Source organism: Mustela nigripes, chromosome 10 (genome assembly GCF_022355385.1).
Source record: "Mustela nigripes isolate SB6536 chromosome 10, MUSNIG.SB6536, whole genome shotgun sequence".
Classification (NCBI taxonomy): domain Eukaryota; kingdom Metazoa; phylum Chordata; class Mammalia; order Carnivora; family Mustelidae; genus Mustela; species Mustela nigripes.
The window spans coordinates 16,815,024-16,842,069 of record NC_081566.1 but is presented as its reverse complement, the minus strand read 5'-3'; the positions used below and the strand labels follow the sequence as shown (position 1 = coordinate 16,842,069).

General features: G+C 35.2%; 1 protein-coding gene across 1 annotated transcript in view; it reads right to left on the bottom strand.

Annotated features, from left to right (window-relative positions):
• The window catches only part of XPR1 (xenotropic and polytropic retrovirus receptor 1), a 252,522-nt gene that overhangs the window by 48,529 nt on the left and 176,947 nt on the right, over nucleotides 1-27,046 (bottom strand). Inside the window, exons 6-11 of the mRNA XM_059412708.1 lie at nucleotides 26,761-26,844; nucleotides 22,397-22,478; nucleotides 9,093-9,283; nucleotides 8,700-8,879; nucleotides 2,521-2,692; nucleotides 1,208-1,402 (exon numbers count right to left, since the gene is read on the bottom strand). Coding sequence (XP_059268691.1) covers nucleotides 1,208-1,402; nucleotides 2,521-2,692; nucleotides 8,700-8,879; nucleotides 9,093-9,283; nucleotides 22,397-22,478; nucleotides 26,761-26,844 — 904 coding nt within the window. The remainder of the gene's footprint in view (nucleotides 1-1,207; nucleotides 1,403-2,520; nucleotides 2,693-8,699; nucleotides 8,880-9,092; nucleotides 9,284-22,396; nucleotides 22,479-26,760; nucleotides 26,845-27,046) is intronic.

Sequence of the window (27,046 nt, the reverse complement as noted above, 5' to 3'; positions counted from 1 at the left end):
AAAACCACTTTGTTACCCAGCATGGGAGAAAACTAAAGGGCTCTTAAGGCATAAGGTACCATGTATCAAATCAGTTGTCTGACTTATAAATTGTCTAGTAACAACCTTGTGAATCATGATGCTTGCCCAGACTAAAGAATAGCATTCCTAGCAAGAGTTAAAATTATGGGAGCTTTCAGGATGTGTTTCTCTCACGGAAGCACTTAGTTAAATTATATCGTTTCATCAGAATGCCTACATAATGATAAAATTATTGGCTGCATTATCAATATTACTGTAACTGCAGAATCTACTGCAAAAAGTGGAAGTATGCTAAAAAGTGTTCTACTAGACCAAACTGCAAGCCTCACGAAAACACCAGTACCCCAGGCTTTCAAGACCATCAGACATACTTCAGCTAAGTAGCTAGGAGCTACTAGTTAAGGCTCCTAAAATACAGTATTTCAATTCAAAAAAGTCACTGAAAAAAAATTACTTAAGTATTAAAAAATAATTATAATAATTTCAATAAGTAACACTTCTTTACCACCCACAGATGAGGGTGCAGCCTCAAAGGGGTGGGCTGATAGCTGATTTAAATAGACAAAGACAGAATGCATTTTAGTAAAAGCAAGCAAGAGGTTTGATTGACATTTCTTGGAAAAAGGTTAAAAATTCAAAAGGACTGACTGCATGTGGCTCAGAACCTAAAAGCTTTTTTCTCCTCCCAACAGAAGAGCAGTCTCAAGTAATAACTGGTTGCTATGGAGATAAGAAACTAGAGAGATCAGAGAACTTAATTTGCAGTTAAATGGGCTGGAAACAATCCTTACTACTTGGTGAAGGAATGCGATTAAAAATATACATGATTGCCAGAGGGAATCTTTTTCACCTAGCATTTCCCAACCTCATTAATGAACAAGGGTCTAAAAAACCAAATGAAAGCCCAAGGTGTCTAAGATAGAGCACATTAAACATAATCAGGATTTTACACATTATCACAAATCCTTCCTCTTCTGGATGACTTTGACTCTTTTTGGCGGTACATGTTAGTAAGTCCTGGAATGAGACTAAAATTGTGTTCAAGAACAAAGTAGTATAAGTGAGGGGATTCCAACTTCAATGGAAAAAAGAGCACGACAAATGGAAGAGCAACCAAAGTAAGAAACAGATATAAGTTGTGAAAAATCTTCGGGTTTTAAAAGATCTCTTCGCAGTCACAGAATACCTTTGTGAGTGCTGTACAGGGCTGCAAACGTGACCGTGAAGAAAGTTGTGGAGTACTTCCCAGCATTGACCAAGTGAGGGAAGGCCCTCTTTGTGTCCCGATACCGGCGCAGGCACTGGATGAAACGAAGCCATGCGGGAACGCACTGAACAATGGCCCGCACGCCATATGAGTATTTGTGGCAAATTTCGGGTTCTGTGAAGATTTCAAAAGAGAAAAAATTGTAATTTAAGAGAATAACCTGTTCAGATCATTTCACTATATGTTATAACCACTATCAAAAGTCCATAAAAGCAAGAATCCTGTGTTTCAGAATCTCTTTTTTGCAACAACTACGTTCTCAAACTTTTTAGTGATAGATAAGCCAAGGAAAGAAGGTAACTCCATAGGGTGAACCGACAGGGAAAATCTGCCCTCTCATATTTCAGACTACCTGTTCTGAATCGCTTTCTTTGCAATGTGATAAAACTATAGGAAAATTAGAAGATGAGTACACTAATTAAAGGAAAAATGTTAGTTCCATAATTTAATACATCTGGAAAACATACAAATATCCCTGATGACTCTAGTTAATTTCATGAACTCCAAAGTGCCATAATTTATGGCAATGGGTTATACACACTCTACTCCACCCTTTTGTAATGAAGAGCAGAGTTTATATTTTTAAATGAGAAGAATGGAGTTGGTAAATCAAATTTTCTTCAAATTCTGAGGATGCATTATAGTGTGATCAAGCTGCAACAGAGTTGTGGTCTGCTGGCAATCAATGAAAACGTGTTGCCACTGGCTTTATTAACTTTTATTAGATGTTACATAATATGTCTAAATTTGGTCTTTGACATTAAGGCAAAATTCCTTAATAATACACCAAGCATGGGGAAAAGAGCCAGAAGAAAAAACAAGATCCCCAGTAAGAATTAAAAAACAATCCATAATGACTTTCTCAAAGCATGTGATCCTTCTCTAAATAATCAGTATTTTTGCTCATAATACAGCAATACTGTAATGGAAACTGTTGGCATTAAAGCATTCGTGATATAACTACCAATGTACTAGAATTTTTTTTTTTTCTGGTTTTAAATTCTTTTAAGTGTAAGTTGCAAATCTCTTGGCAAATGGATGGCTAAAATCATAACATAATTAAAGAGCCAAATTGTATCAGATAAAGAGATTGCTAAAAGAGTGCCAAATACATTTAATTAAGTTTGTAATATTATTGGATGAGTTTTCATCATGATCTTAAATTTCTCATTCCCAATATTTCTTGATTTACGTTGGCAGTTTAGAGGTATGGATGCACATTCATACCCTACCTTCTGAATTATTTGGCAACAGGCCCCCACTTTCATCCCATTTGAGCTCAAAACTGTAGAAGCAGATCATATATTCCAGGTCCATCAATATCACTGACAGGCTGTTCAGCTGATCGGCCAGCCAGAAATCAGCAAAGCCTACTTTATGGAAGGGGGCTGTAAATACTCGAAACTGGGGGAATGAAAAAAAATTTAAAAACACAGAAACAAGAAAATTCATATTCAATTTCTCTAATTTTTGTCTGACCATGCAGCATGATTACTTTAGCTGATAAAATGGAAACCAATGAACCAATCACTAACACAGGAAGGGACCTGGCAACAGTGGCTAGGTTGAGCATTAGTAGTGAAGGGAATGAGTTGAATCGATAACCAAGAAAGGAAATTAAAGTAGGATAGAGAAGGCAGAAATAGCTATAGTTAGAAAGCAGAGAGGGTGGGAAGAGTTGAAGCTGAAAGCAGAGGGTGGCAGAAGATGGAAGCACAGAGTGTATGCCTAGTGTTAGGCTATAGGGTAAATTTTGCTAGGCACCCATGTGCTACGATAATTTCTGGAATATCCTCCCATCTTAGCTGCAATGAGAGCTTAGCTAACTGAATACAAAGCTCTTCTTTGCCTACAAGGGAGAGGAAAGGAAGAATGGTACATCACCTGAAGCATGCCTGCCTATTCTCTAAATCAAAGTCACTTTTAATTCACTAATGCCTTGTTAATAATGGTATTTATCTTGAAATTATGCCATGAAAATCATCAAATCATATCCCCAGTTATAAAACAATGTCAAATGAATTCAGATTAAATTTACTGTGTACTAATCCATGCTATGTATTTTTCTCATAATGTATTTTTCATAATCCATTAACTAAAGCAATTCTATGAGCCTGATACTATTCATATCCCCCTTTTACAGATGACCTTGAACAAACTCATCCTGACCTATTCTGTGGAAGACTGTTTAGCAATGCAAAGGGAAATCTGGCACTGCAGAGAGAGGAAGACTTAGATACTAATGTAACCATTAGAAACAGGCTCCAATTGTGCAGAATGCCTTGAGAGGCCCTAAGGAAAGTGAAGATGGGATGAAGGCAGCTTTTACCCTCAACCTGTCAGACCCTTTCTATCTCAAACAGGTAAAAATGAACTCCTAATACAAGGAATTCTCACAGAGCAGCAGTTTTGAGAAATTAAAATTACAGCTCTCTTACCATCTAGCTATATTCATTTAGTAGACATATTAAGCATGGGAGACTAATGGCTCTTTCCCCTCACACTAGGCAGTTTCTTTCTATTTGTTTTGTAAACAATTCTCTTTATTATTTGATGGTGATAAATGGCTATATTATGAATCCATCCTGGACACCAACTATCTATGAAAGGTATTGGACTGGGTCTTTGGAAATTAGTCTAGATCTCTGCAAGGCATAGTACAGGCTTTGCAATATTTTCTGGAGCTGATAAAAATTTTGAGTCTATGCCTCAATTTCTTGATCATTCTCTTGCTCTTTTAATAAGTTGTACAATAACCCAGAGAGAGAAGCTTTATCATTTGTAACCATAAAGTTTTTCGGGGGGTGGGGTAAGAGGTGGGGGCTTAGTGGTTGAGATCTTAGTTAACTAGGCATGAAGAGGTTCTGGTACCAGTTTATATAGTATTTTAAGAAACTCTGGGGTGCAGAGCAGACTTTAAAGATTCAAAGAGAGAGAACAAGAGGATAATTCAAGATATAACATCAAAAGGATCAGGAAATCTAACTCAATCCCTAGTCATGGACTTTCGTGAAAACGATAGCGTAGAGCAAATTTCTTGTGGACATGAGACAGGCTATCATCCCTCTCATAATCTGCCAAATCCAGCCTCAAAAGCTAGCTAATAAAGGAAAACCTCCTTAAGAGCAGAAGAGGAGAATGCACTAAGAGATAGGGAAATGGGATTACAAAAGAAAGGGAATGCCATGAAAATGGAAACTGGAGGGGAAAATTTACAGAAGAGAGAAAATGAAAAAAGGAAAAAAGGAGGGGATAGTAAATGTTGGTATAATACAACTAAGGAAGGAATCAATATAATTATAGACATACAACATTTAACAAAGATTAATTATTACCAAATGTCAGCCATTGTGGAAGTACAGAGATAAATAAAACACGGTTTCTACTCTCAAGGAACCAAAGTCTGGTTGGGTAAATAGGTACCTAAAGACATAATGACAGCACTGTGTAATAAGTGCTATTACAGATAGATACACAAAATATCCTAGAAATACAAAGAAGGGAGAGCAAGTAGCTCTGTCAGAGCTAGGGTAAAGGTGAGGGGGGTAGAAAATAAACAGATCATACTGAACTCCTGACATTTACACATAGTCAGATTCTTCTTATATTTATCTGAATTCCCTTTTTTGAGTAAGGAGAATTCTCCTCTTTCCGTTCTAATTCTGGCTAAGGGCTTCCAACTTCTACATTGTGATTTTGATTTAAATGATAATGATTCACTGGGTAACAGTATTAAGAAAGCTAGCAACAATTCAAAAAAATCTGGTGTTTCACCCACATACACAAAAAGCCACTAATAAGGTATTACAAAGGATATATGCTAACATCATTTTCTAAGTTAATGCAGATAGTTAAGAAAATGAAGTTTAATTTCTACTTTTAGAGGTTTGTGAATAGTCATACCCTTTGATTTTTATATTCTTTAATTTGAACCACTAGATCAAAGTTAAACACCTTAGGTAAGGTCACTATCAGGTCTCACTGTTAAATGGCAGTGGTTAAGAGTATGGATTGTAGAACCAGACTGCCTAGGCTCAGTTCCATCTCCATTACTTACTGGCTATGCATTTAACTCCTTTGAAATTGGGTTTCCTCATTTATAAAATGTTGATTGATAGAACCAACCTCATGGTTTTTAAAGGATGAAATAAATTAGCACATTAAAATGTCCAGAAAAGTGCACTATTTAATGAGAATACCTCTCTATTCTCACAAAAGAAATTATTGGAAAAATCAATTTCCAAATTATATAGGAAAGGACTTTAATTTAAAAACTTTAAGTAGCTTTGAGATGCCTGGGTGACTCAGTTGGTTTAGTATCTGACTCTTGGTTTTGGGTCAGGTCATGATCTTGGGATCCTAGGATGGAGCTCCACATTTGACTCTATGCTCAGTGTAGATTCTGCTTAGGACTCTCTCCTTCTGCCCCTTTCCCCCAAACTCTCCTCCTCTTTCTCTAAAATAAATCAATAAATCTTAAAAAAAATACGTTAAGTAGCCATTTAGAATTAATTTTTTTTTTAAGATTTTATTTATTTATCAGAGAGAGAGGGGGAGAGAGCAAGCACAGGCAGACAGAATGGCAGGCAGAGGCAGAGGGAGAAGCAGGCTCCCTGCCGAGCAAGGAGCCCGATGTGGGACTCGATCCTAGGATGCTGGGATCATGACCTGAGCCGAAGGCAGCTGCTTAACCAACTGAGCCACCCAGGCGTCCCAAATTTTTTTTTTTTTTTAAAGAAAATGTGAGCCATTGCTTATGTTTCCCAGTTGGATTTCCAATTAGGATAAATATAGATCTGCAGAGATTTATGACCTAATTAATGCAAATAAGCTACTAATTTGACATGTAAGTATCAAAATAAATGAATTTCTAATAAAATTTTTTTAGCTTTTTGGTGGAGATTTATAGCATATAAATTCCATAGATTCAGATTTAAATATGATTATAAATGACATCAAATGCCTACCACTATGGCTAAGTGATATATATTCTTTTCCACTGAAAATTAAAGGAAAAAAAAGAAGGAAATATACTTTTACTTTACGATGAGGCTTTTAAAAAAGAGAAATATAACTAGGGTGGAAATATTTTTGTTAATTCACTAGATATAAGTTTCAGGTTAAGTTTTCTCAGTAAGATCTGAATTAAAATAAGTTAATAGGTCAATTAATATTAAGATGCTCTATAAACATTTTTCCTGTATACAATTATTATTACACATATAACAAACCATAGTGCTTCTTTGTCATTTCACTGCTTCTGATGGTGCATTTTACTATTCTGTTATTCCTTATTATATTATCACTGCCAACTTATTCCATCAATAAGTCCTCATTTATTAGCACACAGCGGATGCATCGATAAATGTCTACTCAATGGGGAATCGTTCTGCTAATAAGACTAACTGGTCATGCATGAATCATAGCTTATTATTTAAATAGAGAAGGATGCACTGGGGAAATGCTCATTTACACACAATGTACACAATGGTATTATTCTGTTACTGCAATAATGCAAACCATATTAACGTCTGAGTTTTCTGAGTCTTTCAGACCTCATTTCAAATAACTATATAGAGATTTCACAATAGTTGAAGCAGAAGATAATAGGTATTTATAATCTTAAAGTTATTTCCTTCTAACCAGAAGAATACTACATATTTCTGCAACTAAGTTTTACAATTCTACAAAATCTAGCAATAAAATGACAAATGCTCTCAAAATAAAAAGGTAATCTAATATGGTACTAACTGGACATGATTTATTTATTTACTTATTTATTTTTTTTTTAAAGATTTTATTTATTTATTTGACAGAGAGAGAGATCACAAGTCGGTGGAGAGTCAGGCAGAGAGAGAGAGAGAGAAGCAGGCTCCCGCTGAGCAAAGAGCCCGATGCGGGGCTCGATCCCAGGACCTGAGATCATGACCTGAGCCGAAGGCAGCGGCTTAATCCACTGAGCCACCCAGGCGCCCCAGACATGATTTATTTTTAATATAAATTTCAAAAAAACTGGTTCAAATTTTTGTCATAAAAAAAAGTCCTTTAAAAGCATGTTTTCTAAATGATGACCAAATGTATGCAAGGTGATTTCACACTTTTCAAAATACCTTGTATATCTAAGTTCCACACTTAGACCCAAAGTTAGGCCTAGTGGTGCTATACTTAATAGGAATGATTTGCTCTTTTATTTATTATATTTACTGAAACTGGAGGAAAAGAGGGATATTCTCAATTCGTGATAAAAATGCTACTGGAAGAAATAAGAAATACAAATAAATAATAATCAACTTAGGGGGAAAATAAATCAAGGAGATCTGGGCCATTTTCTTTTCCTGATTGCTATACATACTTAACCTGTACTATAACATAACTAGCTCTTTACTTGTGTGCTTACTATGTTTTTTAATAGGAAAGCCATAATTTATGTCTTCAGATTTAAAAAAATTTAATGCTAGATACAGGAAATGTACCGGTAAGAACAAAAAAAACCTCTGCTAAACTTAATGGTCATATAAAAGGGAAAAGAAGTTAAAACTACAATTTTCAAGGCAGTATACTTTCTAAGGTAGAAAAAAAAGTAAGATAATAACTATAAGAATTCTGAAAGTATGTGTACAGTCTAGTTAGTTTAATCACTAATCTTCACTTTACTGTTAGTTGTCATTCACAACCTAAGAAACAAGTACAGGAGAGCATTCCTGATTACTTTTGAAAATAGAGCTGGTTTAACTCAGGAGTAAGCAAAAGTCCTTCCCCAAGCTATATTTACACTATCACAAAAAATAACAGTAGCTATTTTTGCAAGAAATTCTATATACTATTGCTAACACTGTATGATTTTGAGATCATTAAGAAGTAGGTAAAGTGGAAAAAGAAATGCAATTTATTATAAACAATAATCAAAATCAATTTCTCAAATTAAAGATGTCAATCTGATAAGATACTCTTACTGATTTTAGAGAACTAATCTTTTATAAAATAAAAATGGTTCACTACTACTATCAATTTACAGGAAAATAATAGCTTCACCACTTCTAAAAAAAAGAAATTCAAAGAGTTCTACATATTATCACAGCTGGTTAAATAATTTGTATTTAAAAGTACTTAAATTGATCATGAATTAATTATTATTAATTTGCAAAATCATTTCATATCTGGACACTTCATCCTCTTTTTTAGGAGGAAAAAAAATGCATGAGTATTTTTCCCAGGGCCACTGCACAGTACAATATAAGGTGTACCAATTACACTATATTCTACATCCCTGGCTCTAGAGCACCACTCACATAGACTATGAAGTGAACCATGCCTTCTGGAGTTGCACAATACAGCAGACTGGGTTTCCACCTGGAGGAAGCCAATGACCAATATGCTACTCTAAAAATGGTAGACAAATTTCTGGACTTACCAGCAGTTTAAGCAGCCAAAACCGGGACTTGTAATAGAAAGTTTTGGTGGGGTTGATAAGAAAGAAAACCATAAATCCGTAAAGGACAAGTGGATACACATATGTGGGGATGACACTAATTGGAGCAAAGAAGCATGCCAGAAGGCTCAGGCACCACAATATCCCAAGGAATCCAGCAATCTGATGAAGGATGGGAAAGACAAAGAGAAAATTGTTATTTTTATTTTTACCATTACTCAGATACATCTTTAATAAAACAAAGGTAGAATAAAAGTTTAGATATTATGTCCATAATCTTCTTCAAGTAGAAGGTGGATTTCAGTATCCATGAAAACAGCTATATATAGCTAATGTGAAATAAATTCATGAGACTTTGTATCTTGCTTTGATTACCTCAAAAAGATGCTGATGAGACAAATTGCTTCTTGGATTAAGTTCAAAGATGAGCACATGATTCACTCCAGCCTGTCTCCAACCATATGTGTTGATGCCCAGTAGAAAAAGGAATTCAATCAAGAGAAAGCCACCTCGATAGATTCTTATCAAGGGCCATATACTTCTATCTGTTTCAAGTTTAAATACAGCTGAAAAAAAATCAATTAATTGGTGAGTTAGAAAATTCATAATGTCTCCTCTAGTTATCTTTTTTCTTAATACTCAATGACACAGTCTTTGGCATAAAAAGCTTTTTACAAATAAAACCCAAGCCTAGATCATCTCAAGAGCATGAGAAACTTGCTTCCACATTCTTTCCCTTTTTTATTTCACTCTGCAAAATTTCACCAGAATAATTTTCCTAAAACTTCACATTTGACATGTTAGTCCATTGTTCCATTAGTTTCTTAGATTATAGAGAATAAGAGCAAAATTGTTTAAAACCAAAAGATCAGTTCTGTCAGCTAAGTATTTCTGGCATGATATAACTTCTCTGGCTTTGCTCTCTCTCTTATTAAACTGATTATAGTAATACTTATCTCATAGAGTTGCTGTGAAAATTAAGACGTAGTATTCATGAAAGCAACTGAAAATAAAAGCAAGTGAACAAGGTAATGTCATATTAATGGTAACAGTATTTATAGAATACTTACTATGTGCTAAGGATTGTTCTCTATTTTTACATGTAAAAATTCATTTAATCCTCCCACTGGTTCTATGAGTTAAAAACTATTCTCCCCCTTTCACTGGTGAGGAAATTACAGCACAGAGAGGCTGAGTAATTTGCTCAGGATTACCAATCAAGTAGAGGGCAGAACCAGGATTTTAACTCAGACAGTTCTGCTCCAAACCCCACAGGGTCTTTTTTTTTTTTTTTTAATATTTTATTTATTTATTATATGAGAGAGAGAGCACGAGAGAGGGGTAGGTTTAGAGGGAGAAGCAGACTCCTTGAAGAGCACAGAGCCTGATGCGGGACTCAAATCTGGTACTCCAAGATCATGACCTGAGCTGAAGGCAGTCCCTTTACCAACTGAGCCACCCAGGTACCCCAAACCCCACAGTCTTAACCATTACATTCGTATGCCCGTATGCCCATAAAAATGTTCAGTACCACTGTTACTCGGTAGTACTCTAATAGCTACAATGTTCAAACACCTTAGCCTTGTAATTCAAGTTCTTCACCACAAACTGGTCTTCAACTCACTCTTCTTTAAACCACAGTGCTCTTTTTTTTTTTTTAAAGATTTTATTTATTTTATTTGACAGAGAGAGAGATCACAAGTAGGCAGAGAGGCAGGCAGAGACAGAGGGGGAAGCAGGCTCTCTGCTGAGCAGAGAGCCCCATGTGGGGCTCAATCCCATGACACTGAGATCATGACCTGAGCCGAAGGCAGTGGCTTAATCCACTGAGCCACCCAGGCGCCCCCACAGTGCTCTTTTTTAAACATTAATTTTTATCTCCTGGTGAATTTTATTAGTCTTTCACAAATTTGCTTTTTCATATTGGCTTATGTTGCCCCCATACCTAAAATGACCTTGCACCTTCTCTCCACCAATTCACATTCTACTTAATATTAAAAGCCAAATCCTTACCTATTCATAAATTTATTGAATCATTGTTTCATTTTGAACCCACTATGTGCCAAATATTTCAATTTGGCTAAAGATTTCTCGGTTTTCTATATAACCACAAAATTAATAATTTATTAATTAATAATTAATATTAGACTCATTTGAAATTTGATGATATACTATCTTATCCTTAATTTAAATAACTATTTACTTCTTAACTTTATATTCTCTATAGTACATAGCATATTTAATAATTTAAAAATAACAGGGTAGAAAAAGCCTTTGCTTTGAAGTCAAATATTGTAGACCAGAATTCAAATCATAGCTACTCGAGGTAAAATTATTTTATTTTTTCATATCTCCGTTTCCTTATTGGTCAATGGTGATAATATCAATTCTCATGAGTTTATCAAGAAGATTAATATGACCAAAGACTCAAAGATGGCAGAGGAGGAGACCATAGTTTTGTTTGGTCCCAGAAATTCACTGAGATAGCTTTGAAATCATTCTAAACACCTTCTAACTCAATAAGAGACCTAAGAAAAGAACTGCTGCAATTATACAAATAGAAAAATGATCATTTCTCCGAGAATGACAAGGAAAAACTCACCTGACAAAAGAGAATAAGAGGCAGTACTGACTGCCTGATTTGTATTAATTAGGTACTACTGTACCTAATCAGTACTGATATAAGTAAGAAGTCAGAACTAGAGATCAGAATAATGATTATAAAGGTACTAGTGGGGCTTCAAAAAGCATAGAATACACTAGAGAATCCCTTTCTAGAGAAATAAAAGAACTAAAATCTAATCACATCAAAATTGAAAAGGCTATAAGTGATATGTGACAAAAAAAGGGAAGCTCTAACTGCTAGGATAAATGAGGCAGAAGACAGAATTAGTGATATAAAAGACAAAATGATGGAGAATAAACAAACTGAAAAAAGAGAGATAAACAACTACTATCACAAGGGGAGGAATAGAGAGATAATGATACATAAAGTGAAAAAATATTAGAACAGTTGGGATCCCAGAAGAAGAAAGAGGGGGGGGCAGAAGGTACACTGAAGCAAATTATAATGGAGAATTTCCCTAATTTGGGGAGGAAACAGGCATCAAAATACAGAAGACACAGAAAACACTCTTCAAAATCTATAAAAATGAGTCAACACCCCAACATATAATAATGACACTTGCAAGTCTTAGAGATAAAGCTAAAATCCAAAAGTAGTTCAGGACAAGAGGTCTGTAACCTACGATGGTACAAAGATTAGATTGGCAGCAGACCTTTCCACAGAGATCTGGAAGGCCAGAAAGGACTGGCAGGATATATTCATGGTGCTAAATGAGAAAATTAGGCAGCCAAGAATTCTTTATCCAGCTAGGAAGTCATTCAAAATAGAAGGAGTGTTAAAAACCTTCCAGGAAGATTTTGTGATCATCAAACAACCCTGCAAGAAATATAAAAGGGGTTCTTTAGGCAAAGGGAGAGCCCACAAGTAACAGACCAGAAAGGAACAGAGACAATAGACAGTAACAGTCACTTGACAGGTAAGACAATGGCACTAAATTCAAATCTTTCAATAGTTACTCTGAATGTAAATGGGCCAATGCCCCAATCAAAAGACACAGGGTATCAGATTGGATAAAAAAGCAAGAGTCATCGATATGCTGTCTGCAAGAGACTCATTTTAGACCCAAAGACAAGGGGGTGGAAAACCATGAATCACACTAATGGACATCAAAAGAAAGCTGTGGTAACATTCCTTATATTGGACAAATTAGATTTTAAACCAAGGACTAATAAGAGATGAGGAAGGACTGTGTATCATAATTAAAGGGTCTATCCAACAAGAAGATCTAGCAATTGTAAATTTTTATGCCCCTAACTTGGGAGCAGCCAATTATATAAGCCAGTTAATAACTGGCTCTCACTGCAACAGAGAGATCACCTTAGCCGAAGATCAACAATGAAATACGGACTTTGAACAGCACCTGGACCAGAGGGACTTCACAGATATATTCAGAACATTGCATCCTAAAGCAACAGAATACACATTCTTCTCGAGTGAACATGGAACACTCTCCCGAATAGAGCACATACTAGCACACACAAATCAGGTCTCAACTGGTACCAAAAGATTGGGATTATTCCTAGCATACTTTCAGACCACTATGTTTTGAAACTTGAACTCAGTCACAGCAGGAAATTTGGAAAGAACTCAAATACAAGGGGGCTAAAAAGCATCCTACTAAAGAATGAATGGGTCAACCAGGAACTTAAAGAAGAATTTTCAAAATTTCATGGAAACAAATGAAAATGAAAACACAACTTTTCAAAACCTTTGGGATGCAGCAAAGGTGGTCCTAACCAGGAAGAATATAGTGACACAAGCCTTTACCAAGAAACAGGAAAGGTCTCAAATACACAATCTAACCTTACACCTAAAGGAGCTAGAGAAAGAATGGCAAATAAAGCCTAAGCCAAGCAGGAGAAGAGAATTAATAAAGATCAGAGCAGAAATCAATGAAATAGAAACCAAAAGAACAGGCGAACAGATGAACACCAGGAGCTGGTTCTCTGAAAGAATCAATAAGATCAATAAACCCTGGCCAGATTATCAAGAAGGAAAAAGGAAAGGACCCAAATAACTAACATCACAAGTGAAAGATGAGAAATCACAACCAACAACAAAGAAATATAAACAATGATAAGGACATATTATGAGCAACTATATATATGCCAACAGATTACACAATCTGGAAGAAATGGATGTATTCTTAGAGACGTATAAACTGCTAAAATTGAACCAGGAAGAAAGAGGAAACCAGAACAGACCCATAACCAGGAAGGAAATTGAAGCAGTAATCAAAAATCTCCCCACAAACAAGAGCCCAGGGCTGGATGGCTTCCCAGGGGAATTCTACTGAACATTTAAAGAAGAATTAATACCTGTTTCTCTGAAGCTGTTTCAAAAAATAGAAATGGAAGAAAAAAATTCCAAACCCTTTCTATGAGGACAGCATTACCTTGATCCTAAAACCAGACAAGGACCCTGCCAACCAGGAGAACTACAGATCAATATCCTTGATGAACATGGATGCAAGAATTATCATCATGAAGCCAACAGTACTTTAAAAGGATTATTCAACACAAACAAGTGGGATTTATTCCTGGGCAGCAAGGGTAGTTCAACATTCGCAAATCAATCAATGCAATACACGACGCTAATGAAAGAAAAGGACAAGAACCATATGATTCTATCAATACACATGGGAAAAGCATTTGACAAAACACAGTATTCTTTCTCGATGAAAACTTTTCACAGTGGAGGGACAGAGGGAACATACTTCAAAAGCCATTGACAGAAAGCCCACAGCAAATATCATTCTCCATGGGGATAAACTGAGAGCTTTCCCCCTAAGGTCAGAAACATGCAGGGATGTCCACTATCACCACTGCTGTTCAACATAGCACTGGAAGTCCTAGCCTAAGCAATCAGACAACAAAAAAGAAATAAAAGGCATCTGAATTGGCAAGAAGTCAAACGCTCACTCTTCACACATGACACGATACTCTATGTGGAAAACCCAGAAGATTCTACCCAAAAATTGCTAGAATTCATACACGAATTCAGCATAGTGGCAGGATATAAAAATCAATGCACAGTTAACCACATTTCTGTACACTAACAATGTGATAGAAGAAAGAGAAATTAAGGAGTCGATCCCATTTACACTTGCACCCAAAACCAAAAAATACCTAGGAATAAACCCAACCAAAGATGCAAAGGATCTGTCCTCAGAAAACTACAGAACACTCATAGAAGAAATTGAGGAAGACACAAAGAAATGGAAAAAAGTTCCATGCTCATGGACTGGAAGAACAAACATTCTTAAAATGTCTAGGCTACCTAGAGCAAACCACTCGTATTCAATGCAATCCCTATCAAAGTACCACCAACTTTTTTTCACAGAGTTCAACAAATAATCCTAAAATTTACATGGGACCAGAAAAGACCCCAAATACCCAAAGGAACATAGAAAAAGAAAACCAAAATTGGTGGCATCACAATTCCAGACTTCAAACTCTACTTCAAAGCTCTGATTATCAAGATAGTATGGTACTGGTACAAAAACAGACACAGATCAATGGAACAGAATAGAGAACCCAGAAATAGACTTTGAACTTTACACTCAACTAATCCTCGACAAAGCAGGAAAGAAAATCCAATGGAAAAAGAACAGTCTCTTCAACAAACGGTGTTGGGAAAATTGGACAGTCACATACAGAAGAATGAAAGTGGACCATTTGCTTACACTATGCACAAAGGCAGACTCAAAACGGATGAAAGACCTAAATGTGAGTCAGGAGTCCATCAAAATCCTGGAGGAGAACACAGGCAGCAACCACTTCAACCTCGGTCTCAGCAACTTCTTGCTAGACACATCTCTAAAGGCAAGAATGAACTCCTGGGACTTCATCAAGATAAAAAGCTTTTGCACAGCAAAGGAAATAGTCGACAAAACCAAAAGACAACGGACAGGATGAGACATGTATCAGATAAAGGTCTAGTATACAAAATCTATAAAGAACTCACCAAACTCAATATCCAAGGAACAAATAATTTGATCAAGAAATGGGCAGAAGATGTGAGCAGACATGTGTCTCCAAAGAAGACACACAAATGGCCAACAGACACATGAAAAAATGTTCAGTATTGCTCAGCATCAGGGAAATACAAATAAAAAACACAGTGAGATACCATCTCACACCAGTCAGAATGGCTAAAATTATCAAGTCAGGAAATGACAGATGCCGGTAAGAATGTGGAAAAAGGGAACCCTCTTGCACTGTTGGTGGGAATGCAAGCTCATGCAGCTACTCTGGAAAACAGTACAGAGGTTCTCCAAAAAGTTGAAAATAGAGCTATGACCCAGCAACTGCACTACGAAGTATCTACCCTAAAGATTCCAATGTAGTGATCTGAGGGAGCACTTGCTTCCCAATGTCTAGAGCAGCAGTGTCCACCATAGCCAAACTATGGAAAGAGACTAGATGTCCATTGACAGCTGAATGGATAAAGATGTGGTATATATACAATTGAAAACTACTCAGCCATTGGAAAAAAAAATGAAATATGGCCATTTGCAATGATGTGGAAGCAACTAGAGGTATTATGCTAAGCGAAATAAGTCAATCAGAGAAAGATAATTATCATATGATCTCACTCATATGTGGAACTTAAGAAACAAAATAGGGGATTATCATGAAGGGAGGGAAAAATAAAACAAGATAAAGCCAGAGAGGGAGATAAACCATAAGAGGGTCTTTATTATAGGAAAAAACCAAGGGTTGTTGGAGGGAGGGAGGTGGGGGGGTAGATAGGGTAACTGGGTGATGAGCATTAGGAAGGCTCATGATGTAATGAGCACCAGGTGTTATTAAGACTGATGAATCACTGAACTTTACCTCTGAAACTAATAATACAACATTAATTAATTGAATATAAATTTTTAAAATATCAATAAAGATGAAATTATACTTTAAAAAAAGATCAAATGTGATAAACATATGTTACATGCCTAAAACAATGACAAGTATTCAGTATACATCAGTTTCTTTTTCCTTTTGCTTGAGGAAGCCTCATTTTTTTTTCATTAATTTGACAAATATTTATTACATGCCTACTATACCTAAAAGCATTCAAAGAGCTGGAATTTCAGTAATAAACAACAGAAAAAATATCTGTCTTCCAGAAACTATTCTGTAAAATGTCAGATAGTGATAAGGGTTTTAAAAGAAAAAAAAAAAGTAAGGAAAGGAAATGAAGAATGGTATTATTAGGTGCTATATTAGGGTATCCTTCTTTTAAAAATGATTTAATTATTTATTTTAGAGAGAGGTGTGGGGAGAGACAGAGGGACAAACAATCTGAAGCAGACTCTGTGCTGAGAGTGGAGCCCAATGCAGGGCTTGATCCCATGACCCCAAGATCAGGATCTGACCTGAAACCACGTCTTACTATTTAGGTTAGTTGTTTTTGTATATATCAGCAACAAATACTCTGAAACGGAATTAAGAAAACAATTCCAATTACAATAGCACCCAAAAGAATAAAACATGTAGGAATTACTTTACTTAAGGTGTAAGATGTGTACGTTAAAAAACTACAAAACATTGCCGAAAGGAATTCCATGTTCATGGATTTACAAGACTTGATACTGTTAAGATGGCAATGCTCAAGTGTTCTGCAGATTTATTATAATCCCTATCAAAATTACAATGGTCTTTTTTTGCAGAAATGGAAAACTTGATCCTTAACGTCATATGAAATTACTAGAGGCCATGGATAGCCAAAACATTGTTGAAAAAGATCAAAGTTAGAGGACTCATCTTTTGTGGTTTCAAAATTTACTATAAAACAGTGTGGTACTTGCATAAAAACAAACATTCAGACAAATGGAATGGAATTGGGAGTTCATGAATAAATTAGTTTTCAACAAGAGTGCCAAGACCATTCAGTGGAAAAGAATATTTTCTTCAGCAAATGGTGCTGGGACAACTAGATATCCATAAGTAAAAGAATGAAGTTGAACCCCTATCTCTCATCATGTACAAAAATTAGTTCAAAGAAAGAAAAATATAGATAAATCAGGCTTTATCAAAATTAAAAACTTTTGTGCATCAAAGGATATAATGAAGAAAGTGAAAAACAGTCTATACAATGGGAGAAAATATTTGCATATCTTGTGTCTTGGTAAGGGTCTATTACCCAGGACATATAAAGAAATCTTGTAACTTAAGAAGAAGACAACTCAATTAAAAAATGAGCAAAGGACTTAGACATTTTTCCAAAGAAAATAAACAAATAGCCAACAAGTTTGAGCACTGAGCATATGAAACAATGCTCAATACCATTAGTCATCAGGGAAATACAAATCAAAACATTAACAAGATATCACTTCACACCCACTAGGATGGCTATAACTAACTAAATAAATAAATAAAAAGGAAAATGATTAAGTTGGTAAGCATGTAAAGAACATGGAACCCTCATAAATTGCTGGTGAAAAGGAAAAATGGTGTAGCCTCTATGGAAGACAATTTGGTGGCACCTCAGAAGATTAAACATAGATTAGCACATAACTGAATGACTCCACTCCTAGACATATATCCAAAAGAACTGAAACCAGGTACCCAAACAAATCCATGAATATGCGTGTTCACAGCAGCACAATACACATTAACTGGGGGATAGAAACAACCCAGTATAGTGTATGTTCAGTTTTGGTAGAGAGTGCCAAACAGTTCTCCAAAGTGCTATACCCATTTTCATTCATTCACTTTAATACCTTCATGACATTTCATTGTACAGAGGTAATATCATTTAGTTTTATAAACAATTCCTAACTGATGGACATTTCAGTGGTTTCTAGGATTTTGCGACTATAAATGAAATGGTAGTGAATACATACATCTCATGTATGTCCTTATGTCCTTATACCCACATACGTTTGTAAGATAAATTTCTAGGAATAAAATTGCTAGACCAAAGTGACTGCATTTAAAATTTTACATATACTGTGAAATTATCCTCCAAAGAGATCGAAACAATCACTACTCTTACTATTAGGGTATGAGTGCTTGTGATTTCACACAGTTTTATGTGTTTTAAATAGCCAAACTCATATCTTTATGAAACCAAAAAATGAAATATGGTATACTGTTATTGTATCAAATTAAATAAAGATTACTAGAAATTTATAAGAGAACAGTTTAAAAAAATCTAATTAGGTAACTTTTCATCTTCATCAAACTATCTGAAGTATGTGAATTTCAGACAAATTATTAAATATCAGGTCATATCCCCTTGAGAAACTACAGCAATTATGCACATTATTTTTTGATGTGAATGAAAAAAAGAATCGTGCTTGTACATGCATTACTACTGCTGTGTTTCTCTCTCATCTCTCAACACTGTTATCTTTTAGTACCCGCTGGGAGATAAGTAAGGATAGACAGTTGGCTTTATATTTGCTCTGCCTCCTCCTTTTGGCCCAACATAAAGATCAAACAAAGAAGTGTTCTGAGGTGAGAGAACATAATGCACCACCCTAAATGCATAAACCACATAAGTTAAAAACAAAAAATTAGAGTGTCTCACAAAAGCCTGTATTTACAAAAGAAAACAAAACCTTAATTTGTCCCTGAATTTAAGAAAACTTTTCAATGCACTCACATAAAAAGAATGAAGTTTATTTTTTTCTTATTATTTGACAATGATGATAATTATAACCATACTCATCTTGAAAATAAAAAAAAAAACTTCACACACAAATGATTGAGGTTTTTCTTAGAAAGAACAACTCCCATCACATACACCTTATAATTTATACTGATCTGGTACTTTACAACTATAAACATGTTTGGTACTACTTTTTTTTTTTTGTAAGATTTGTTTATTTGAGAAACAGGGAGACAGTGTGTGCACATGTGTGCATGTGACTGGAGGGAGGAGTGCAGGGAGAGGGACATGCAGAGAGAATTTCTAGTGGACTCCCTGCTGAGCACAGAGCCCAACAGGTGACATGGGGTTCAATCCCAAGACCCTGAGATCACAACTTGTGCCAAAATCAAGAGTCAGATCCTTAACCGACTGAGACACCCAGGCGACCTATGTATTACTTATACTTCTTAGTTGATCTCCATGAAGTGATTTTAAGAATCTTCCACTCTTATTATCTAATACTCTCCTTCACACTAGGTGATTTATCCTTTCTCCCCTTTGTAACCCACTCCCTCCTCCTATGCCCTACCCTGGTCCCCTACCAACTAAATCTCTGCTTATCTGTTTCCTCTTAGAATGCCTTTCCCTCCATCAGTGTCCAGCAAAAATGCCATTTCCTCCATAAAGTCTTCACTGATGCTTTCATTTAAAGTAATCACTTTGTTCCTTTGACCTGCTTAGAACATTTAAGATTTTCTGTTTTGTAGTGTATTATTACTGTTTTAATCTCTCTGACATAATAAACTTCATAAGGAAAGGGATTCTCTTATTTAAGACTCATAATATCAAGCATAATCATGAAATACATAAAATTTACCTGTTGAATGAATGAATTCTAAAACAACCTTGTAAATTTAGGGTAGTAAGTTCACCTAATAAGGAAGTTATTTCAGAGAAGTTAAATGATATCCTTAAAGCCAAAACAATTAACAAACAGTGGATCTGAGACTGAAACCCAGGCAAGGGTTTTTTAAGACAAGTCAGTGTTTCTTTCCTAACAGTGGCTCAAAAATCAAGGGCTGGGTTTTTATGCAATATTTCTATGTAGTCTATATAAATAGACTGCATTCATTTAAAGAAATAGAACTAAATTAAAATATGATCATAAATTATGCCAATATTAAAACATGAGCTTACTCATGATTTTATTAGATATAATTTTTAGTAATTGGTAGGAGGGAGAAGTCTAAAAACACAAATGAAAATACACTGTCAACAGGTTAAGTTCATACGCTTGCTAGGAGTCATTACAACTTGGGTTATAATTTCATAATTTATAATTGACAATCTTAAGAAGAATGTTAATCAGGAAAAGCAAGTTCAATAAGTTTTTTCTTAAACATCTATTATATGTGTAGCACTGTGTTAGAAACATTTAGGCAACTACAAGGGATCATTTATGGGATGAGCTTGGTGAGTTCAAGGAATAGTACCACCACAAATGTACTTGGAAACAGAGTGAAACTGAGTATGGAGAGTATGACAGGATATAAAGTTAGAAAGACCCATACGGCAAGACCCTATAGGGTCTTCTAGGCCATAGTAAGAAGTTTCAACTTGATTGTAAGAGAAGCCATAAAGAGATATTGAGGAGGGCAGTGATACGATCTAACTTACATTAAAAAAAAAAAAAGAAAAGACGCTGGTGGCTAAAAGGAGGCAAGAGTGGCCTAGTGAGACAAGTTCAGAAGGCTACTGCAGTATACCAAGCAAAAAACAGTTGCTTAGACAAGGATGGCACTGGTTGAGGTGGTCAGATTCAAAATGGGCGAAGGAGGCTTCTAGTTATGGAATGGATAAGTCAGGGGATGAAAGGGAATATAGACAATCGCATTATAATAGTGTTGTATGGTGACAGATGGTACCTACACTTGTCACGAACATACCATAATGCAGAGTTGTTGAATCACTATGTTGTACACTTGAAATCAATGTAACATTGTATGTCAGCTATACTTAAAAAAAAAACATTTTAATTTTTTTTTTTTTTTTTTTTAAAGATTTTATTTATTTATTTGACAGAGAGAGATCACAAGTAGGCAGAGAGGCAGGCAGAGAGAGAGAGAGGAGGAAGCAGGCTCCCTGCTGAGCAGAGAGCCCGATGCGGGACTCGATCCCAGGACTCTGAGATCATGACCTGAGCCGAAGGCAGCGGCCTAACCCACTGAGCCACCCAGGCACCCAAAACATTTTAATTTTTAAAAAAGATTTTATTTTGTTTTACAGAGACAGTGCACATGAGCAGGGGGAAGGGCAGAGGGAGAGGGAATCTCAAGCAGACCTCATGCTGAATGCAGAGCCAAAAACAAACAAACCAACCACATTTTAAAGAGAAAGTAAGGATCTGCTGATCAACTGGAGATAAGGTATGAGAGAAAAGAGAGGCTACAGGTTTGTGGCCCGATACCCTGACAAAAAGTGATGATTTATGGAAAAGAAAGAGTATTTGGGGCTAAAAAAAAAAATTTGTCCTCCTAAGTTTGAAATGCCTACTACAAATCCAAATAGTCAATTAGATTATCATTCAGAGGAGAGAGCAGACATACTTGAGAGTCATTAGCATACAGATAATGTTTATAGACACAGGCTTGAATAAGATTGCCTAGGTAGGAAATGAAAGTTGACAGAGAAAGAAATTTGAGGATTCAGCCCAGCCATACTGTCCAACATTTAGATGTCACAAAGAAAAGAATAGTTAGCAAAGGAGATTGGAAAGAACTACCAGCAGAATACAGTTTCCCAGGAAAACCAAGTAAAGAAAGGGTTTTAAGAAGGAATGATCCACAATGTCAAATGCTGCTGAGGAGTATGTCAAATTCTGTTGGGAAGTTTAGTAAGATAATGTCTCTCTTGCTGTTACATCATTTCTTGATGCTGGGAATTCCCTTGCTTCAGCAATTCCTCCAATTTCTTTCTAATTCTTAACTTCTTTAGAATAGGAAATTACACAACCACGTTTCTTAAAATTATATTCAAAGTAATTGCAAATACAATCTGGAAATGACATGAGAGAGACTCCAATAAGCAAAGTGAATGAACTTTAGTACATCAATTTTGCATCCTTAATTACTCTCAACTGTGATCAAGGAAGCTGAGGTTCCTGATAACTGAACTTTGAACAAGAAATTATACATAAAAATAAGAGAACGATGGAGAATAAAAGTCATAATCTAGCAATGTTTTAAAGGATAACTATACCCAAAATTTAAAAAAAAATGAACAAATGACCAAATACCACCCCATCCCTTCAAATCATATGTAACAACCAAAACTTAGCCCTGGCAAATTTCTCTTTCGGTAGCAGCTCTGTTAGTTTGGTGGTAGTTTTGACAGAGAAATAGAATATAACATAGGCATATTCCTAAGGATAATTTAATTCAAAATTTAAACAACTTACCGGCAAGCACAAGGGTAATATTCAGTACAATGAATATTCCACAAAATAGGCCAACTCTAAAAGTAGTCCATGCTGGTGCAGGCTGTAGACAGAAAAACAGCATGCTGATCAAAGGGCAAAACACTGCATACATTTAGTATATGCTGTAATAAATTAGTAGTATGAGTCCCAAAGCTCTACCATGAAAACAAAAATATTTTAAGAACTGAATTTTTTATAAATCAGAACCAGAGAAACATCCTTAATTCTCTTGTAATATAGTTATTTGAATTCCTTTACAAAAATCTGAGTTACTAAGTAACCAAGAATTTAATCTTAAACACTGAATTATATATATACTGAGTTTTTCTTGTAGGAGAAATCTAAGTGCAATTTCATTTTCACAAGATATATCTCTTTAAATTTTGTAGGTCACTATTACTCGGAATTCACATATTTGGTATTGAGACAATGGCAAAATTAAGAACACTTGTTTTCTATATTACTTACACTATTAACACTGGGGTAACAAAGTGAATTTTTTAAAAAGATTTCATTTTTTTATTTGAGAGAGAGCACAAGCAAGTGGGGCAGCAGGCAGAGAAAGGTAGAAGTAGGCTCCCCACTGAGCAGAAAGCCCAACATGGGGCTCAGTCCCAGGGCCCTGGGATTATGACCTAAACTAAAGGAAGACACTTAATTGACTGAGCCACCCAGGTGTCCCTAACGTGAATTTTTGAGATACAATAGACATTCTCCAGAGAACTGGAATATCAGAATATCCAGAGCATGTAGGTTCAAAAGTATTTTTCTCTACTTTATGGTAGGTTTTTATTTATGAGACTGACACGCTGCCTACTGCGCTAAGAAGGCACTGGTAGGTTTTTATTTAGAAAATGATAAAAGGAAGTAAACTGTTTTCTAATATAAAAGAAAGTGTTCTGATATTTTAAACATAAAGGTATGAGAAACAGGAGAGAGAAAATATTGTGGGATTAAATATTTGCTATGAATATTATAAAGAACTTCTATTGTTGTTAAAGGTGTAATATCTTAAATGCTACATTTAAGATAGTTTAAATGTTTTCCTAAAACCTTTAAATGAAAAAAAGCCTTGAGAATCTCTGTGACCTACAAATTATCCAGTAACAGGTATCTGAATTGTTAAAGATTGAATGCATCCAGATGGAAGAAAGCCATTTGTATTTTCAAAAAAATTTTTTCTAGTTTAAAAAATTGTGCAATTTATCACATATAAAAGAATACATATAATGTATTTGAACTATTAGGAACTGAATAATAAAGTGTTCCTACACCTATCACCCATCATCAGAAACAGAACATTTCTATTACCTTTGAAGTCCCTATTCATTCCAGATCCATAAACCTTTCCTCCTCACCAAGGATAACCATTTTCATGTTTGCTCAGCTTCACCAGTTCTTTTTGCATTTACAAATACTTTAATTTTTCAAGATTTTCTTACTTTTTAATAGTTTTACTAAATAGAACTCACACTAAACTGCACATATTTAGAGCATACAATTTGATGTTTTGATATATGTTAAACACTTAGGAAATTATTACCATAATCAAGAGAATGAACTTATCTATTGCCCCCCACAAGAGATTCCTTATGCCCTTCTGTAACACTTTACTGCTCACCACACCCTATTCCACCTCCCAGAAAACCATGGATCTACTGTCATACACAGTTTGCATTTTCCAGAGTTTTAGGTAAACAGCATCATATAGTATATACTCTTTTGGTCTGGTTTCTTTCCCTCAGTGTAATTATTTTAAGATGTACCCATATTGTTCCATACATCCATGTTTTTGTTATTGTTTTTTAAAGATTTTTATCTTTATGACTAAAGATACTGAACATTCACATGACTAAATTCACATGAACATTCCCTATGACTAAAGATACTGAACATTCACATGTTTACTTGCTACACATACCTCTTTGATTGTTTAGATCTCTTGCCCACTTTTAAGCTGGTTGTTTTCTTATTTTTGAGTACTGAAGTTCTTATATTTATATATTTTATCTGTTCTATTTCTTTCCTAGTCTGTTGCTTTTCTTTTCACCCTCTTACTATTGTCTTCTGAAGAGCAGAAGTTCTAAATTTTGATGAGGAGTTTCTGGTTTTATTTCTTAGAAATCTTTGCATAAACCAGTCATCATGATGGACTTTTTCCTGTATTTTCTTCAAAAATGTGTACTTTTAGGTTTTCACTTAAGTCTATGGTATACCTAAAATTAACTTTCTGTATGATGTGAAAGATGTGTGGAAGTTGTTTTCTTTTCTTTGCACATGGAAGTCAATTGCTCCAGCACCATTTGTTGAAAAGACTACCCTTTTCCCTGAACTGTCTTTACATTAAATTAATTGACCATATATTTATTGGTCTACTTTTGGACTTTTTATTCTGCTTCACTCACCTATTACTTTTCTTGACATTAATACCACACTGTCTTGATTACTGTAGTTTTAGTAAGTTTGATACAAGGTAGTGTCAATCTTTCAACTAAGTTGTTGTGAAGTTTTTTTGTTTTTTCTTGGTCCTTTTTAACTCTATATAAAATATTTAAATTTGCTAACCAGTTATAAACATGTATAATAAATATAAAGCCCTGTTGAGATTTTGAGCTGGACTGTATTCTATCTATGGATCAATTTAAGAAGAAATGATAACTTTGAAGTACTGGGTTTTCTAATTCATGAATATGATATATCTCTCATGCATCTGTCTCTTTTAATTTCTCTCAGCAATATTTTATAGTTTTCAATGTAAAGATCTTATACATCTTTTGTCAGATCTATCCCTACATATTTCAATTATAAATAGCATTTAAAAATGTTTTATTCTGGGGTGCCTGAGTGGCTCAGTTAATTAGGTGTTTGCCTTTGGCTCAGGTCATGATCCCAGGGTCCTGGGACTGAGTCCTGCACCAGGCTCCCTGGTCAGCAGGAAGCCTGCTTCTCTCCCTTCCTCTGCTGCTCCCCCTGCTGTGCTCTCTCTCTGTCAAAGTAAATAAATAAAATCCCTAAAAAAAAAAAAATTAAAAATATTAAAAAAAATTATTTTTAAATTTATTTGAGAGAGAGAGAGAGAAAGAGCAATACAGAGCACAAGCAGGGTAAAGCACAGAGGGAGAAGCAGACTACCTGCTGAGCAGGTAGCCTGATGTGGGACTCAATCCTGGGACTCCAGAATCATGACCTGAGCCACCTAGACACCTTTTTTTTTTTTTAATTGTTCTGAATGGCACATAGAAATGCAGTTTATTTATGGCGTTATAGTCTGCAACCATGTTAAACTCACTTATTAGTTCTAGCAGCTATTCTAATAATTCACTGGATTTTTCTATATAAGTTAGCATGTCATCAGCAAAACCTCCACCAGAGTTTTAGTTCTTTGTTTCTAACCTGAATACCTTTTATTTCTTTTTCCTACCCTAATGCACTGGCTAGAATCTGTGGTACAATGTTGAATAAAAGTGGTTAGAAGGAATATCCTCTTTTCGTCCCTAGTTAGGGAGAAGGTATTCAGAGTTTCGCTATTAAGTCTGTTATTAGTTATAGGTTTTTTCATAAATGCCTTTTATTAGAATAAGGAAGCTCTTTTTGTTATTGATTTCCATTCCACTGTGCTCAGAGAACTTATTCTATGATTTAAATCCTTTTAAGTTTACTGAGACTTATTTTATGAAACAGAATATGTCACCTTAATGTTTCTAGTATAATTACTGTGTGGATGTCACTAAATAGTTTTTTTGTTTGTTTGTTTTTTGATGTAACTGTGGCATTTTGGATGAAGTTTTGTAAGTAGCCCAGCATACTTGAATCTTCCCACCCCATATCATTAAATACCTAATCACAATCATTTGGTGACTATAACATGAATTAAGTATCTCATCTTTATAATTTGGGGAGGCCAAGAAGTTAGCATGTCACAAGAGAAGGAATATAGCATAAGAAGAGAAAGGTGCGAAGACACTACAATTCATCATGAAGTAAGACCTGGCATGGAATTTTTTAAAAACAAAATAACAATAGTAATAACTACTTTTAAAATTTGGCTGTTTCTTTTCTTTTTATTTTTTTTAAGGAGAGAGAGCAGGGTTGGAAGGCAAAGGGAGAGGGAGAGAGAGAATCTTAAGCACACTCCACACCCAGAACAAAGTGGGATATGGGGCTCAATCTCACAACCCTGAGATCATGACCTAAGTCAAAATCATGAGCTGGACGCTTAGCTAAACAAACCACCCAGGTGCCCCTGACATATTTTTGAAAGTAATGAAACTAGTATATTTTATCAACTAAACAGATTGTGTTGATTAAATAGGCAAAACCAAACAACTGAAAGAAATACTAACCTGAGCAGCTCCCAAAGGAGGGACACGTAAACGCTTCATAGCTTTTTGTCGGTCACCATCTTCAAGTTCATTAGTCACTACAGCCTAGAAAGACACATTCAATTATACTAATCTTGAGTAATACATAAATAATTCTGAACCATTTACATACATGGTATTCTGATAACTTCTTGGTGAATGTATACTGACAAAGCAAAAGACAAAACTCATGAGTAAAGAACATAGTATTCAAAGCTAGCAACAAATTACAAAAGGAGACTACAGATGAAGAATTATTTCATTAAAA